Source organism: Mustela nigripes, chromosome 7 (genome assembly GCF_022355385.1).
Source record: "Mustela nigripes isolate SB6536 chromosome 7, MUSNIG.SB6536, whole genome shotgun sequence".
NCBI classification, from domain to species: Eukaryota; Metazoa; Chordata; class Mammalia; order Carnivora; family Mustelidae; genus Mustela; species Mustela nigripes.
The window spans coordinates 49856149-49872922 of NC_081563.1; the positions used below are offsets into that span (position 1 = coordinate 49856149).

Sequence of the window (16774 nt, forward strand, 5' to 3'; positions counted from 1 at the left end):
GATTCAAACCAGCTCCTCTATGAGAGGGACGAGGGAAATCAGACAGCTGGGTTAGCTCAGGATTAAGGCTGGGTGAGATGGAGACAAGAGGAGGTCAAAGGCTCAAAGGATGCTGGGGTGCTAGTACAAGCAAGGTAGGAATAGTTCAGGCTCAGTGCCAAAGAGGCTTCTTTTTACTTGTTCCTTCTTAATTCTTAACAAGCTACTTGCTTTCCTGTCATTTTCTGAAATAATCTCCAAGACCATTGATTACCTATTTATCAGACACCTGTTTTCGTAGATATTTCAACAGTATTTAATATCACTGGGGAAGAAAATGAATTAGAAGTCTAGGGCGTATCTAGCTTGTCTCTGGCTGAGGGAACATGTAACTCAGAATTGTCCTGTGTGACATGGCATGGGGCCCAGTGGTGCTGTGGTACGATCACCTGCCTGTACAGCTAGGCACATGTGCCCCCCCTGCCATTTTCTGGCCACGAGACTCAGGAGAGTCATTTGACTTCTGAGACTCAGTTCCATCACCTATAGAACAGAGATGATGCAATCTGTTTTGTCTGCATCACAGGTGCATTTTGGAAGGAGACAGTGAAATATGCATGGTAGTGTACACAGTTAAATTTGCTCTGGAGAAGGTCCTACGAACAGGACTTACCTTCTCTCTCCTAACATGTTCAGTTTGCCTTCCCATTGCCTCCCAATTTTTTTAAATGTTTTCAGTCATCATTCTTCCATTACGCTTGAAAGCTCCTGAGTTTGTTCGTTCATTTTTTTGTTCATGCATTCCTTCATCCATCCATTTATTCCTGCATCTTTCAAGTTCCTGCTGTATGTAAGTCATCATTGATGTAGCTTCCCAATAATGATGGAGGTGATATCTACATTTTGTTCAGCATATTCTGTGCCAGGCATTGTGTTAAGTGCTTGCTTTCATAAGTGTTTACTTAATCCTCACAACATCCCTGTGAGGTAGGTATTATTTTCCCCCCTTTTTTCAGATGAGGTAGTTTTTTTTCAGATGAGGTAATTGGGCTCAGAAAGTTAACTGTCTTGACTAGAGTCATACAGGTGAGGAGGGAACCAAAGCTGTGTCTAGGTCTGTTCGTCTCTGGAGCCCTTGCAGGCACTCTGCCTCTTTCCCCATGTGTGATCTTAGGGCCTTCTCAGGGCATTTTCGTACATTCTCTGAATTAGCTCCTATCCTCTCCTGCTTCTTTCTCTCTCTCTCCCTCTCTCCTTCCCTCCCTTCTCTGGCTCAGACCCTCCCCACCCCTTGTGCATTATGCAGCAGTCTCCTTGCTATTTTCCTGTCTTTACTGGGTTGCTCCTGCCTCCACTCCAGCCTGCTCTGCCACCCGTTTGATCCTCCTAAAATAACTTGTCATGCCAGTCTCCTGCTCAGGAAGAGATCCACTTGTTGTTACTGGATCATGTAGATGGACTTGTCTCTCTCCTTCTAAATGTTAAACTCCCTAACTATCCATACTTACCTTCTAGTGCATCTCAATATTGATATCCTTGTTTACTCAATAAATATTTGACTCCATGAGCTAAGGGTGATGGGATCACAAAGAGGGAAGTTGTGGGCTGTGCTTTAAAAGGCTTATCGTTCGATAGAACTCATCTAGAATTCTTTACTGAAGCCAATCTAGTCTTCTTTAATATTCCCTAGTCAAGCAAAAGTATGCTGTTTCTACTCAGTGTGTTCACAACTTACAGTGTTGGTAGGCCTTTTCACATATCCAGAAAACAGCCCATAATTCAAGACATAGTCAGGGACCCCTTGTTCTTATTTATTTTTTAACCCCTTTTTAGTTCATCTTTCTTTTGTCTGTAGTTCCTTAGAACATTTGTTGTCTAGATATTTTATTTTTAGACTTCTATATTACCTGTTATGTCAGCTAATTTTTTGCACTCTGTATTTTTGCAAAGCACTTTTACATGCTTTATCTTATTCGGGCCTAGTACCTTTAGCATAGAGATGACAGGTGATATTCCCATTTTATAGAAGAAACAGCCTCCAAGAAGTTAGGTGATCATGTCAGCCTATATGGCTGGTGAGTTGTGAGGTTGTTCTTAGATGAGTTCTTCTGAATATCTGGAGGCAGTGTGGTGTAGAGGGGGAGCACAGCCTAGGAAGAAGCCTAGAGTGATGTATGGCCAACACTGAGGTGAGTGGAAAGTGCAGAGGGTCCTGGGGCAGCCTCTAGTTCCAGTTTTGGTTCCACGCCTCACCTTCTATGAAACTTCAGGGAAGTTACTCAGTTCTCTAAGCCTCAGTTTCCTTGTCAGCACCATTCCTGGCCTGCCTCTCTGCGGGGTTATTGTGATGTCCAAGGATAACAGCATGGATATTAGCTGACTTGTTGAGTACCTACTAAATACCAGGCAATGTCCTAAATGTTTTACATGGATTATCTTGGCTAATCCTCAGAACCACTCTCTGAGATATGTTCTTTGTTCCCAAATGACCAATAAGGAAATCAAAGCACAGAGATGTTAAATATTTGGCCCAAGTTCATGTAGTTCCCAGGTGGGGAAGCCAGGAATTGACCATAAGCAGTCTGAGTCTCGAAACAGTACTCTTAACCGTAGTACTATAGAGTTATGTTTTTCAGGGTGCTCTCTAGACTGTAAAGTGCTCTGAGCTTGGAAGTCCAGGCTGCAAGGGGCTGCATGGCCCTGCCTATCTGGGTAAATGTGAAGGGAAGGGAGGGGTCAAACATGGAGAGTTTTACTAGAGAAATGGTTCCCTAGCAGGTCTGGCCAGGATTGGAGATGGGGAGAGGTGTTTTGGGGCCATATATCTGGCTATTGGTTGTCATTCTAGTGTCGGACTATGTGGTCTGCCTTAGAAAGAGAGTACAGTGGAGAAAGATTCTATTTGGCCAGTGAAGTCCAGTGCAGACAAGACAGGTATCCCTAGATCCACACTGCATCTGGTGGAGCTATACCGGTCAGACCCCAGGCCAACCTTGTTTGGTGCTCAGGGGCAGGGAGCCTGGTGTGCTGGCTCGTAGCCCATGTTAGATGGGTGAATGAACACAGAGGCATTGTGACATAGCCCTCCGGAGACCTCTCACTAGAATGCTTAATCTTATTAAATATTTATAATTATAGAAGTAATATGTGGCTATTACAGAAATTTGGTGATATATAGAAAAGAAACCATCTTGCTTTTTCTGTTAAGGAGGTGGCTGGGAAACCAAGAGTGTAAGTAAGGGGCAGGTGGTTGAGGTGGACTGGGCCTTGTGCTACAAGGGACAGGTAGAGCTGTCTGCTCTTATTCATGAAGTTGAACCTGACAGTCCCGGGGTTTGAGCTTGGCCCTTTATAACAGCCAGAAGGGAGAAAGAGTCTGGCAACCTTTGCCAGTGTGGAGGAGAAGGTAGGTACTTGACTTGCTTTGCTGTATGAAGTTACCTCCATTACTGCCCTTCCTTTGCTGTGTGGTGTGCTGGGTCTGGCTGCTTTGGTCAAGTGTGTGAAATTGAAATCCAGACTAATTACATGGGTTTGGACCCTGAGTCTAGAGTTTAGAAGAAGGAGGGAGAAAGACGAGCCCTAGAAAGAGGTGTATGAGACCCTTACTTTGGCTGCATGGAGGCGGGTAGGGAGCTGATCTTGAAGTGTGCCTTGTTGCTTGTGGCCCTGCTGAGGCACGTTGTGGGGGGAGGTGTTGGGGGTGGCAGCAGTGATGCTGAGGGGTGCAGACTAGGACAGTCAGGGCTGTGCTCCCAGCCCTGAACACTTACAGTTTACTCTAGAGGTGATTGCTGAGGGTCTGTGGTGTGGGCGGAGCCCCAGCAAGTCCCAGCCTTGCTTGTCTGGCCCAGGTGAAGCAGGGGGGCACTAGGACCCAGAGGCTAACACGGTTCCTGACAAGTCTAGAGCAGCACTAGCGCAGAGTGAGACTCATCAGCTGGCAAGCAGGATTCGGTGTCTCTGGGTTCAGGAATCATCAGGCAGCAGAGAGGACTTGCTCCTCAGCCCCCATCTCTGCCCCCATCCCTACCCCGGTAGGCCACCGAGTGAGGTCCATGGACTGGGGAGGGCCGTGCCTGACGGCTTCTGTGTCTGTCCATGAGGGCCTGGAGCCCTGACCCTCCTGCCTAGGTTTCTGCCTTTTCTCTCTGTCTTTGGCCCGCTGGGGGAGGGGGTAGAGGCCGGGTGAGCAACATGGCCCAGAGCAAGAGGCATATGTACAGCCGGGTAAGTGGTCCTTATCTGGGATGGCCCTGGGAGGGCTGCTGGAGAAGGCCTGGGTGCCTGTGGACACTGCTGTGGGGGCTGGGGAGACAGACTGGAGCTAGGCTGGGGCCACTCGCAGCAGGGACTGATGGTGTGAGGCTGGACCGGCCTCCTCTCCCAGTGTTGGGCCTTCAGTGGGGACTGGCAAAGCCTGACCTTTGACTCTAACTGGACCTCTGGCTAGAGGTTTCTGAGGGGATTGGACTATGCTGGGGACTCTCAGTGGGGTTGGTGGGTTAGAATGGCCTTACAGTGACGCCTTTCTTCAGAGCTGCTCTGTTTTTTGTCACTTGCTTTCTCTCTCTTCTGGTTGAGATTGAATCTGTACCCACTATTTTGTCCACCTGGTTTTGAGAGGCTTATTAGGGTTGGGAGGTTGAGGGAGTCTCTTTAGTTTGGGGCTAGTCCTAATGTCACTGTCAGTTTTTTTTTTTATTGTGAGATCCATGAGAGCAACCCTACTGTCCCAGGTGTGATTTGGGGTCCTGAAGCCCCTGGGAGCTATAGCCCTATCTTCCCGGATGAGCTCTTAGGGGAAGGGATTTGGGGAGTGACAGGCTCTAGCAGGGCTCCCTTCTGAAGCCAAGTGGGAGCATCGGAGGGAGCCCTGTGGAATCTTCAGAACCAGGGAGTTACTTTCTCATGCCTCATTCATCTCTTTGCTATAAGGCCCCTGGCTCATGGAGCTGCTATTGCTAAAAATGGCTTAGGTGTGATTTTCTTCTAAACCATGGCCCTCTTTGGAAACCTAATTTCAGGTTGTGTCCTGTCATCACGGGTGTGTCAGAAGCTGAGAACTTCCAAAGGACAATGTTTAGTCTGTTTCTTTGCTTTGTCGATCCATGGGATGATAGCCACCCATTTGGATCACTGAGCAGAGTCTAGGGGACAGTGTAGGTCAGATCTGAGGTACCAGATTTACCTGGCCTTTGTTTTTCTTTTTATAGCAACACAATGTGGGGGAAGGATCTCTAGAGTTTGGGGTAGAGTTGCTAGGACAGGGCGCAGGCCAGGAGGAAGGGAACTAAATGGTTGAATGGGCTTCAGTGAGACATCTAGGAATGTCATGGTGGGTATGTGGATGGGGTGGGGGGAGTCGGGTCTGGAAGGAGTGATGGTGACTTAAGGGCTGGAAGGAGGCACAGTTGTGTACCTTTGAAAGAGAGAGGCCTAAGAGAGCTGGTTGACCACAGGGAAGACAGACAGCAGTGGGAGTAGAATAGGATCCTGTGGGGTCACCCATGAGTCACCTGTCTTCTCAGCTTAAGCACCTGAGTCAGGGCACTGGGTTTTGGAGAGCCTGGTATCAATTGAGTTATTCGCTTGAGCTTCATTTCCCTCCTTGGGGGCAGTGCTCCTGAGACACTGACATTCACAGTTCTGTCATTGAATTCTGATTTGTTATAAAATTTAAATATAAACTCTTAAAAAAATGGTAGCAGATTCCAAAGGAGTTTGGAGAAGTCTTAGAACATCACCAGTACTTTTCAGAAGGGAATTTGGGACCCACTTCACCCTGAAAGTGGGGTTCAGGGAAGTGACTTCTTGTCCTTTTTCAATCCAGGATCCTGACTAAGGCCTTTCTGGTGCATTAGGCTGCTACCCTTGACCTGAGGCCTTTAACTGCATATGCTTGCACGTGTCTTTCTTTCAGACACCCAGTGGCAGCAGAATGAGTGCAGAGGCAAGTGCCCGGCCTCTGCGAGTGGGCTCCCGGGTGGAGGTGATTGGAAAAGGCCACCGAGGCACTGTGGCCTATGTCGGAGCCACACTCTTTGCCACTGGCAAATGGGTTGGCGTGATCCTGGATGAAGCAAAGGGCAAGAATGATGGAACTGTCCAAGGCAGGAAGTACTTCACTTGTGATGAAGGGCACGGCATCTTTGTGCGTCAGTCCCAGGTACTTCTACCCTGTTTCGAGTGTGTGTGTGTGCACATGCTCTGTCGCTTGTGCAGCTTTTGTGTGGGGCTCCCTTTTCCTGGGCATGATTGTACATCTCTGGTTGAGAGAGTGGGAGGTAGCGGGGGAGGGAAGATTGGTCATCCCTCCTTATGTCCATCTTTATGGAAGCTGCCCTGTACCCCAGGCTTGCTTGGGGTGTGGGGTGGGGGCAGATCACAGCCATCCTTGATCTGACTATATTGAGTCTGTTCTCTGGCTTCAGATCCAGGTATTTGAAGATGGAGCAGATACTACTTCCCCAGAGACACCGGATTCTTCTGCCTCCAAGGTCCTCAAAAGAGGTAACAGCCACTCAGTTAAGTTGCCTTCCCACATCCAGAAGTCCACAGGACTTCTGCCGAGAATACAGGGCCACAGTGGTTCATGAGATTTTTCCATCACTACCATATTCCCTTGTTACATCTCTTCTACCCCACCAGGATGGTCTCTGCCCCCACCCCTCTATACAAACACACAATTTATTTCTGCTTGCTTTCTACAGAGGGAACGGACTCAACTGCAAAGACCAGCAAACTGGTGAGTGGTTGGGGATGGAGTGGAGAGTAAGAGAGAGAAAGAGGGGAAGGAGAAAGAGGAGGGAGACCACTCTTAGGCAGGTAGAAATAGTAGGTGAGTAAATGGAGTTAAGCCTTCCTGTCTCCAACGTCCTTGAGAAGGAAGCTTTCTGGGTGTGAGTTGCTGCTTTAGGGATAGAATAAAGGTGGTAGTAGGGAAGAACTGATAGGGCCCAGAAGTTTAGGGTCAAATGGGGCCAAGGCTAGGGGTGACAGGAAAGACAGGTCTGACCCTAGTAGTGCTATTGCCAGCTTCCTACCTTTTGGTACCCAAGGCTGTTAAAGGTCAGAGGGTAGGGGTAAGGTGAAAACTAGAAGAAGAAGTTTTGTGAGCACTCGTCCTGCTCACAAGTGAATGATAAGGAGCCAGCCCCACTGCTGCCTTTTAGGCTGTATGCAGAGGCCCTGTTCTAATTCTCCGCTGCTCTGCACAGGGTATGTGTGGTGGGATTCAGACCCTCCAGCTTCTCTGGATCAGGGTGTGGACATCCTGGAAGCTGATCCTTCAGGGATCTCACTTACCCAGGAGTTGGTAGTGACCTGACTCTCCCTTTTACTTACATGTACCTGAGTTGGTCTCAGCACCTCCCCCAGGATGTCTGGCCAGCTTGCACACTGTGATGTCTGTTCTCTAACTCTCCCCTTTCCTACTCCTCATGCAGCGGGGACTGAAGCCTAAGAAGGTGGTGTGTTTACTATTTGTGCCTGGGTGGGTGAGGGCCATGAGCCTCCTCCCCAGCTGTCCTGCATGACCTTGGGCTGCTGCATGCATGTTTGTGTGACCTTGGGGCTGGGATGGCCAGAGGAAATGGCGGCCTTGGCTTTAAGGGTGCCTTTGAGGGATGCAAGGATATCAGGCTTAGTGTCCAGGCTCAGGTGGTGCTCATTGGAGATGACTGCGCACCTACTTGTCCCCCTCCCCACTGCCTTAGGACTTCTAGTCAGAGACTCCAGACATTCGACTATAAATGTAAAGCAGTAGCATGGAGTAGGGCATTTACTGGGTTACACTCGGTTTCAGTCTGAGTTTGGGGGCAGTGGGAGGAAACACGGAGGTTGGGAGTGGAGAAAGTACCAAATGAGATGATTGGGCAAGGAGCAGGAGGCCAGGGAGCAGAGCACAGGAAGAACAGTCCTGAGTTAGAAGGCCTGAGTGTCCGTGTGTCTGTTTCTGGGCGGGCGCTAGCTGTGGATGCCCGCCCTCACTCTGCTCTGTCAGTCTTTCCCTACCTCTTCCTGCCTCTGGTGCTGCACTTGTGGCGGCTCCCACCCCTTGCAGCCTTCCATCAACCATCATTGTGTGGGGCTCAACTCTGCCACCCCCAGACTCTTTTTAAACTTTGAAGTCACTGCCGTGACCACTTCCTCACACCAGCCCGTGTCTTGGGCCTGTGCCCAAGCTATCTCTGAGTTGCATGTGCCTGTCTGACCTGTGTGTCCTGTGCCATATGTGTGGTTCTGTGACTTCCTTGTTGCCAGCTGTCTCAGGCCCTTCTGACCTGCATGAAGAGTTACTGGATTGGGCCAGTGGGTGGGGAGAGGAAAACCTCTTTTCCACTCCTGGTTGTTGATGGGTCCTCACTCTGGAGTCTTGTCATGGAAAAGACCACATTCTGGTGCTTGCCTTGAGGTCCTGGCTTGGGTGGGAGTGGGGGTATGAGAAGGAAAATAATGCTGTAGAAGGGTGCTGAGCCCATTACAAGGTTATAGAAACTTGGGCTTTTCCCAGGGTTATTGTCTTCTGGTTGGGGCTCCCAGTCTTGCCTCAGGCCCCTGCATAGAGAAGAGCATGGACCTGCAGTCTGATATCCATGGAGGACTTCTCACCACAGGGGGACCTGACCCTGGACAGGGCCTGAGCTGTGTCTGAAAGTGGGGTTTTGGCGTCTGCCTGGGGAAATGTGGCAAAGCCCAGCCTAGGCTGCCTTCCTTGCTCCTGTACAAAGTGTCAGTCAAATAGTCAAGTCCCCAGCCAGGTCGTCATCTCCAGTGGTTCTTGCACAGCAGAACACCTAGTCCAGGGCCCTGCTCTCACCCCCCTGGGGGGAACAGGGGGCTAGCACCAGAACAACAACAACAACACAAGGAACTTTGAGGGGGAGGGCAGAAGAGAATCCAGATGTCTCTGCAAGGTGCCCAGTCCCTTCTGGAAGGTCTTTAGAGACAGGCTTTAACCTGCCTGTAACCAGGAGAGGTTTGGGAGAGGAGCGAAACAGTCATTATTAGAGCTGCTGCTGAGTGTGTCCTGGGGTTTCTTATTGTATGCCCCTCAGAGCGGATGCTGTCACAGAAGGGGTATTCTGGGTGCCTGTGCCTCAGGAGAGACCAACCCTAAGGGCGTTGTCCTTGTGTATAAGAGACAAGTGGAGTTAATGGGGCTGTGGACAGAGAGGAGTGTCTGAGAGGGGCTGGTGGAGCAGTGAGGCTCTGTGCCCCTGCCGTCATGCCTCAGCCCCAGAGAGTACCATTTCTGCGATGGTCCCTAGCCCAGTTTTTTGGAACAGACTCTTGGGGATGGGGGTGGGAGGAGGGAAGGGGAGGGAGGAGTCAGAACCTGTTCCACGGAGGCAGAAGCAGGGCGGGTTCTGCGCCGGACTTTGTCCAGTCATGTGGAGGAGGAGGAGCCAGCAGAGCCCGGCAGTTGCTAGGAGACCAAGGAGCAGTGGCTCCACCCCCACAGATCAGAGGAGGGTGGGTGCATGACGTCAGGTGGAGCTGGTGCTGCGGCCACTGAGGCTGCCATCAGCCTTAGCTGGTGAACTGGGCCGGGCTCCTCTCCGGTGCCTGCCGCCTGCCGGAGCCTGACTGTCCCACTGCGCACCTGCGGGGGCTTCTGCGACTGAGCCACAGCCATTTTGCGGGCCGGGAAGCCGGCCTGCCGGGAAGCTGAGGCTGCATTGTTGGGATTTGATGCACTAATCTCCTGTCTCCGCCGCCTTTCCCTCTGTTCGGTCTCTTTCCCTCCCTCCCTTCGTCTGTCCTTCCTCTGTGTGTTTGTCCATCCTCCTCTGTCCCTCCTTCTCTTTCCTCTCCTGGCTTTCTTTGGTTTTCTGCAATGATGAGACAGGCACCGACAGCCCGAAAGGTACTCTTGCTTGCTCTGGTCCTGCTGCCGGGTTGCTAGGGCGATGGTGGCAGCAGGCTGCTGGGGTGGGGGTGGGGGCTGATTGACTTCATCTGTCTACCTGGTTGGGGGAGGAGGGGAGGGATGTGGAGGGGGAGGGAGAGGTGTGTGTCACTGCCATGGCCCACATCCTGGGCATTTGTTCTCTTACTTGGGCTCTGACTGTGTGTTCTGGGCCTTGTACCCAGTGGCCTCACAGCCTTGGGCTTCAGGCAGGTTTTGCTGCAAACTGGCTTTGGGAGTTTCCTGTGAGAGGATATGGGGAAGCAGGTCCCCGTGTCTCCATGCCTCTAGCAGGCCTACCTCACCCTTATCCTTTGCTAGGATGCCTCTTGGTTGTACTCTCGGCATCCCTTCTCCACCAGGGTTTGTATTAAAGGGCTTTTCCAGGGTGGGATGGGGACCCTAGAGTAGTTTTTGACCCACAACTGTGGAGGCTCAGCTCAGGGTAGGAGGGGTGGGGTTTGGTCTCCTTAGACTCAGTGTCTTCTAGAGGTAGGGTCTAATCCAAATCTGTTTTTGCTGTTTTGTTGTAAGATACTGGGTAGCAGGAATACAATTTGGAATTTGGGATTAATCATCTATTTTTGTTTAGGGCACTAGTTTCTCTGTGCTGCTCCCTACCCCCACGTCCTTTCTTGCAGCTGGGTGGGGTTACTTTGCTGAGCTCTGGGTTCTGGTTAATGCAGTATTCATGGTCCTGACACCTGAGCCCTTCGCCCTAGGGATGGGGACTGCTGCAGGATTTGGTCCTGGGGGAGGGGAAGACAGCAGCGCTGTTTTGCCTAAGGGTCCTGAGCACCCCCCTGCTGGGGTCATATCACTCACTTCTGGGCTTCTAGCATCATTCTGGTCACATGGTATTAGTAGGGGGTCTTCTGTGCAGTCTGGCAGTTGAAGGAAGGGGCTGACCTGGGAAAGTCCTTGGGAGTGGTGGGTGGGCGGGGCCTCTGGCTCTGGGCTGGAGTGCGAGAAGGACAGTCTCTGGGGACCTCCACCAGCTGCTGCCTTTGGTCTCTTGTGGCTCAGCCTAGGAGATGGGGATTTCTGGGATTTTCAGGGTACTTGAAGGGGTGAGGTCTGCAGGGGTTGGGCATAAATGGGGCAAGGAGCCAATGGAGAATAGGATTCTGAGGTCCTGGAGTAGAACGAAGGTGATTCACTGGAGGGAAAAGGGGATGGGGTGGGGATGGGAGTGGGGAGGCAGCTAACTGTATTCCCATTCCTGGTACTTCTTCTGCTCTCATTGCTGTCCTTTCTGCTGTCTGTCTTTCTGCCATTATCCTTTCTTTCCTGATTCCTCCTCCTCCTCTGGCTCCTGTTGCCTGTCCAGACCACAACTCGGCGGCCCAAGGTGAGAAAAAAAAAAGGCCTCTGTACATGCCACTGCTGAGTGTAGACTCACATTTCAGGCATGTGCTTGTGTGTGGGCATGTGTGTGAACAAGTTAAAGGTGGTCGCAGTGCATCCTGGGTTCTCTTTTTCGGGGGAGTAAGGAGACTTCGGGTGGTGACAGGCCTCTCCTGGGAAAATGACTTCTGACTCTTAGGAGGTTATTTGAGCCAGTAGCCTGAGTGCAGACAGGAAATGAGAGTGGTTGTGGTCAGTCAGGGCCGGCTTTCTTGAAGAAGGGCATTTTGATTAGTTTTTTGGTGCGTGAGTAGGGGTAGAAGTTAGAAGAAAGGTGAAGAAGAACTTGTCAGTGTCAGGGGATAAGGACCTGGGGTTATCTGTGGGTAGCATATGAATTCTGAGTGTCAGCCCATCAGGAGAACTTCAGGGCTCAGTACTGCAAGAGAGAGCACTGGGCAGGCCTGTCTGCTACTGGGCCTGGGGCTCCAGCGAGCTCTGCCCCAGCCCCACGGGGCCCTGGGTAAATGTTGCCTGGTTAGAGCCCCTTTGTCTTGTGGGAGGGAGATGACAGAAGGTTGGCACTACTGACCATGTTTCAGAGGGGATCCTAGGAGTACAACTTTCACTCTGGCCCTTTTACCTGAAGGGTCCCCTAAAGTAGATCAAGGGAGGGAGAATCACCTCAACTCCCAAAGAGTGGCATATAGAACTTGGTACCCCCACTTCTAGCCCAGCCTTCTCTGGGAATATGAAAGTTAGAGAACAAACTGCAATTTGTTCTTTTGCTCTGGGGATGACATTGAGGCACTTTTTCTTCCTGGGGGAGGAGGGTACAGGCCCAGAACAACAGTAGAACTGGGAGTATTAAGAAATTGCTATAATGATCCCAACTGGGTCACAGAGGGGAGGACTGGGGAGTAAGGGATTCTGCTCTAAGGGGGTAGTGCCAGAACTGGGAGGAATGTGGGGTCAGTGCCAAGGGAGAAGCATTATAATCTTATGTCTTCTATCACTTCCTCCCTCTCTCCTCTGCCCGCCTCCTGCCTCCCCCGTCCTTTGTCACTATCTCTGACTCTGTGTCATTTTTCCTTTCCCCTTCACTCTGCTTCTCTGTTCTCACTGTGCTTTGATACTCTCTCACTGCCTCTTTCCTTCTTTGTCTCCTTCCCTTGGCGGATTCTCATATCTTCTCCCCCCCCCCCCCCACCCCTGTTCTTTTCCTGGCTTGCCCCTGCCCTTTCTGAATAGCCCACCCGCCCGGCCAGTACTGGGGTGGCTGGGGCCAGTAGCTCCCTGGGCCCCTCTGGCTCAGCATCAGCAGGTGAGCTGAGCAGCAGTGAGCCCAGCACCCCGGCTCAGACGCCGCTGGCGGCACCCATCATCCCCACGCCGGCTCTCACCTCTCCTGGAGCAGCACCTCCGCTACCTTCCCCCTCCAAGGTAAGGACTGGGGTTGGAATGAAGAACTAAGACATGGAGGGCCTTTGACCCCAGGTAGGATCTTAGAAGTTTCCAGAGGTTGGGGGAGACTTAGAATTTGGGTCTGAAGGGTGGGGACACAGCATATGGTTCTGCCATTGACTCAGCTACCTTTTCTTTTCTGCCCTTTTCCACACTTTTCCCTTCTGGAGCCTCCTTTCTCAGATGTTTGTAGGCCACTTTTGCTTTTGACCTGGGGCTGGAAAGATGTTTGAGTACATTCCTGTGGTTTTGCTCCAGCTCAGCCTTAGTGGGGAGAAGGGGGAAGCTGTGTACCTACTGAGGGGTCTCTCCTTTGCAGGAGGAAGAGGGGCTGAGAGCCCAGGTGCGGGACCTGGAGGAGAAACTGGAGACCCTGCGGTTGAAACGGGCGGAAGACAAGGCGAAACTAAAAGAGCTGGAGAAACACAAGATCCAGCTGGAGCAGGTGCAAGAATGGAAGAGCAAGATGCAGGAGCAGCAGGCAGACCTGCAGCGACGCCTCAAGGAGGCGCGGAAGGTGGGACTTCGTGGGAAGAGGTGGCTGGGGAGCTTGGGACCCAAGCTGGTGCACCGGACAGTAGGCTGGAGCCTGGAATATCCTGTGAGAAAGGGTACATGAAGTGTCCCTCGCTGGTACTCCCTCCAAACTCCACCCCTCCTCAGGAAGCCAAGGAGGCCCTGGAGGCAAAGGAACGCTACATGGAGGAGATGGCTGATACTGCCGATGCCATTGAAATGGCCACTCTGGACAAGGAGATGGCCGAAGAGCGGGCCGAGTCCCTGCAGCAGGAGGTGGAGGCATTGAAGGAACGTGTGGATGAGCTTACCACTGACTTAGAGATCCTCAAAGCTGAGATAGAAGAGAAGGGTAAGGGGCCAGGAGCTGATGGGGGCCAGATGGTGGGGTTGGAACCATGTCTGAGAGTGTTAATGGTCTTCCCCAGGCTCAGATGGGGCAGCGTCCAGTTATCAGCTAAAGCAGCTCGAGGAGCAGAACGCCCGCCTGAAGGACGCCCTGGTGAGGTAGGGTCCCCGCCCTGCTTGGCTCCAGGCTCACTCTCCTTTCTCTAGATGCACGAGAGAGTGCCCATGGCCAGTGCCTCGGACACAGCACTTCCTCCCTTCTCCCTCCCTGCTTCTCCACAGGATGCGGGATCTTTCTTCCTCTGAGAAGCAAGAGCATGTGAAACTCCAGAAGCTCATGGAGAAGAAGAACCAAGAGCTGGAAATTGTGAGGCAACAGCGGGAGCGTCTGCAGGAGGAGCTGAGCCAGGCAGAGAGCACCATCGATGAGCTCAAGGAGCAGGTCTGGGGAGCCCAGGCCCTCACCCAGGGGACCCCTCTCTTCAAAGGCCAGTGCCTCCTCTTTCTTGGTGTCTTTCAGCAGTTCTTCCCCCCGTTCCCTCCTTGTAACACAGGTGGATGCTGCTCTGGGTGCCGAGGAGATGGTAGAGATGCTAACAGACCGGAACCTGAATCTAGAAGAGAAAGTACGAGAGTTGAGAGAGACCGTGGGAGACTTGGTAAGAGAATAGACCCCTGACTTCCCGCCCTGGTAAAGGGTATTTGGAAGGCACTCGCTGAAAGAGGGACTGATATGACCTCTGACCTTTGAGCAGGCTGTGTGGTGAGTGGCCCACCCTGACCTGCTACCCTTACCCTGCCTTTCCTTTGCGCCTACTGCCTTGTGGCCTCCCAGGAAGCGATGAATGAGATGAACGATGAGCTGCAGGAGAATGCACGCGAGACGGAGCTGGAGCTGCGAGAGCAGTTGGACATGGCGGGCGCGCGGGTCCGGGAGGCCCAGAAGCGTGTGGAGGCAGCCCAGGAGACAGTCGCAGACTACCAGCAAACCATAAAGAAGTACCGCCAGCTGACCGCCCATCTTCAGGTGCCTGTGTACCCCCTGTTGTTCACCCACAATCACCTCGGGCTCCCTTGTGACCCAGCTGTGCCTCATTGTCTCTCTCTCTCCTAGGATGTGAATCGGGAACTGACAAACCAGCAAGAAGCATCTGTGGAGAGGCAGCAGCAGCCACCCCCAGAGACTTTTGACTTCAAAATCAAGTTTGCTGAGACTAAGGCTCATGCCAAGGTCAGGGGAGTGGATAGGCCAGAGAGTGGGAAGTGTTGGGGCATCCAGACTGGCTGTGGCTATAGGCTGATCTGGCGTGGGGTTCTGGACTTTACGTGGCTGGAGGGGGGGGATGCTTTGCATGGTGGTCTGGAAGACTCCTCGCTAGGGCTTGTCCCAGAAGCAGGGGGCCTGGTGGAATGAGGCATGATAGTTCTGAGGCTCTCTCCAGCCTGGCTGAGAGCCCACCTTCCTGTCCACCTCACAGGCAATTGAGATGGAATTGAGGCAGATGGAGGTGGCCCAGGCCAACCGGCACATGTCCCTGCTGACGGCCTTCATGCCTGACAGCTTTCTTCGGCCGGGTGGGGACCATGACTGCGTCCTGGTGCTGCTGCTCATGCCTCGTCTCATTTGCAAGGTATGGCTGGTCCGTCTAATCACTTGCTGTGTAGCAGGCCCAGAGGATGCTGAGTGAAGATAGCAGTCAGTGTCCTTGCTCACAGAGTTTATCTTGTGGTGGAGGAATGCAGTGGGCCAAGTCGCAGATGCAAGCACATTACAGACGCTGGGCTGTGAAGGGCAGGCGGCTTCTCTGAGACAGCGCTGCTGGGGCTCTGATTCAGGTGGAAGGGTGGCACCAAAGGAAGAACATTGGAACTGAGACCCAGAAGGTGACTAGGAGCTAGTGTGGGGGACGACCGTCAGGATAGGATTCAGGTGAAAGGGTAGTGGGCGCAGTAGCTTTAAGGCAGGAAAGAGCTTAGCCCCACTGGTTCACTACCCTTTCATCTCCACATCCCAAATCCTCACAACCTCCGGTAATCACATCATTATCCTTTCCCTCGGTGAGACTCCCTTGCCCACCTAAGAGCTGTTTCTGCTTTCCTCCCCCCATGTGCCCATGCGTTATCCCCCCACCCACCCTCCCGCCTAGTTGCTCAGTTTTGTGTCCTGTGTTCCTGAGTCTGTTCTCCATCCTCTGCTCTGAGCCCCAGGTCCCTGGTGCTTCTTCCCACAGGCAGAGCTTATCCGGAAGCAGGCCCAGGAGAAGTTTGAACTAAGCGAAAACTGTTCAGAGCGGCCCGGGCTCCGAGGAGCTGCAGGGGAGCAGCTGAGCTTTGCTGCTGGGCTGGTGTACTCGCTGAGTCTGTTGCAGGCCACACTCCACCGCTATGAGCAGTAAGTGACCCCCGGCCCCTGCCCTGGGACCACACGGCCAAGATTGGATGGCACTGAGAGTTCCTGGCAGGTCTTGGCCTCAGAGGACCCTTTTCTGGTCTCCAGCGCCCTCTCTCAGTGCAGCGTGGACGTGTATAAGAAGGTTGGCAGCCTCTACCCTGAGATGAGTGCCCATGAGCGCTCCTTGGATTTCCTCATTGAGCTATTACACAAGGATCAACTGGACGAGACTGTCAACGTAGAGCCTCTCACCAAGGCCATCAAGTACTATCAGGTCTGGGGCGAGAATTCAGGCTTGGCACAGCAGGGAGGGAAGGTTTCTTCTGCTGAGGCTGTTGCCAGTGTGGCCAAGGCTGTATTTCCTAGGCTGGTTCCTTAAGGTTTGGCTTGCTCCTAAACAGACTTGCCCGAGGATGCAGCTCCTTGGGGTCTCAGATTCTCTTATACCTCTGGAGTCCTGTGGTGACCGGGGCAGTTTGGGGAGAATTCTCCATCCTTCCAAGGTCTGAAAGCGGTCTGCTTGTCATTTCTCCTCAGCATCTGTATAGTATCCATCTTGCTGAACAGCCCGAGGACAGTACCATGCAGCTGGCTGACCACATTAAGGTGAGGTGTCTGGGCCAGTGCTTGAGCCCCTGTAGAGGTCAGCAGTGGGGGACATCAGTTCAAGAGACCTGGCCCTTAGGTGTCAGGTGTCCCATAAGACTGGACCAGTCATATGAGGGAAGCCAGAGAACCGACACCTTTGTTGGTGGAGAGGAGGGACTTGTTAGAAATAGCGATGGAGCAGAAGGGCTCCTGTTGGGGGCTGACAA

General features: G+C 52.4%; 1 protein-coding gene across 7 annotated transcripts in view; it reads left to right on the forward strand.

The window, feature by feature from the left end:
• DCTN1 (dynactin subunit 1) overlaps positions 1–16774 on the forward strand; it is a 29314-nt gene that overhangs the window by 6681 nt on the left and 5859 nt on the right. For 2 of the 7 annotated variants that reach the window (XM_059405782.1, XM_059405783.1), the window contains exons 1-19: positions 3907–4209; positions 5903–6148; positions 6414–6492; positions 6693–6727; positions 7428–7448; positions 9833–9850; positions 11223–11243; positions 12491–12682; positions 13023–13220; positions 13367–13571; positions 13648–13726; positions 13850–14009; positions 14122–14226; positions 14403–14594; positions 14682–14798; positions 15046–15198; positions 15799–15959; positions 16065–16233; positions 16497–16565. In XM_059405782.1, the coding sequence (XP_059261765.1) occupies positions 4177–4209; positions 5903–6148; positions 6414–6492; positions 6693–6727; positions 7428–7448; positions 9833–9850; positions 11223–11243; positions 12491–12682; positions 13023–13220; positions 13367–13571; positions 13648–13726; positions 13850–14009; positions 14122–14226; positions 14403–14594; positions 14682–14798; positions 15046–15198; positions 15799–15959; positions 16065–16233; positions 16497–16565 (2253 nt within the window). In that variant the 5' untranslated portion in view covers positions 3907–4176. Of the gene's footprint in view, positions 1–3906; positions 4210–5902; positions 6149–6413; positions 6493–6692; positions 6728–7427; positions 7449–9459; positions 9851–11222; positions 11244–12490; positions 12683–13022; positions 13221–13366; positions 13572–13647; positions 13727–13849; positions 14010–14121; positions 14227–14402; positions 14595–14681; positions 14799–15045; positions 15199–15798; positions 15960–16064; positions 16234–16496; positions 16566–16774 lie in introns of those variants that run through there. The other 5 variants (XM_059405786.1, XM_059405787.1, XM_059405785.1 and 2 more) reach the window with 4 other exon arrangements.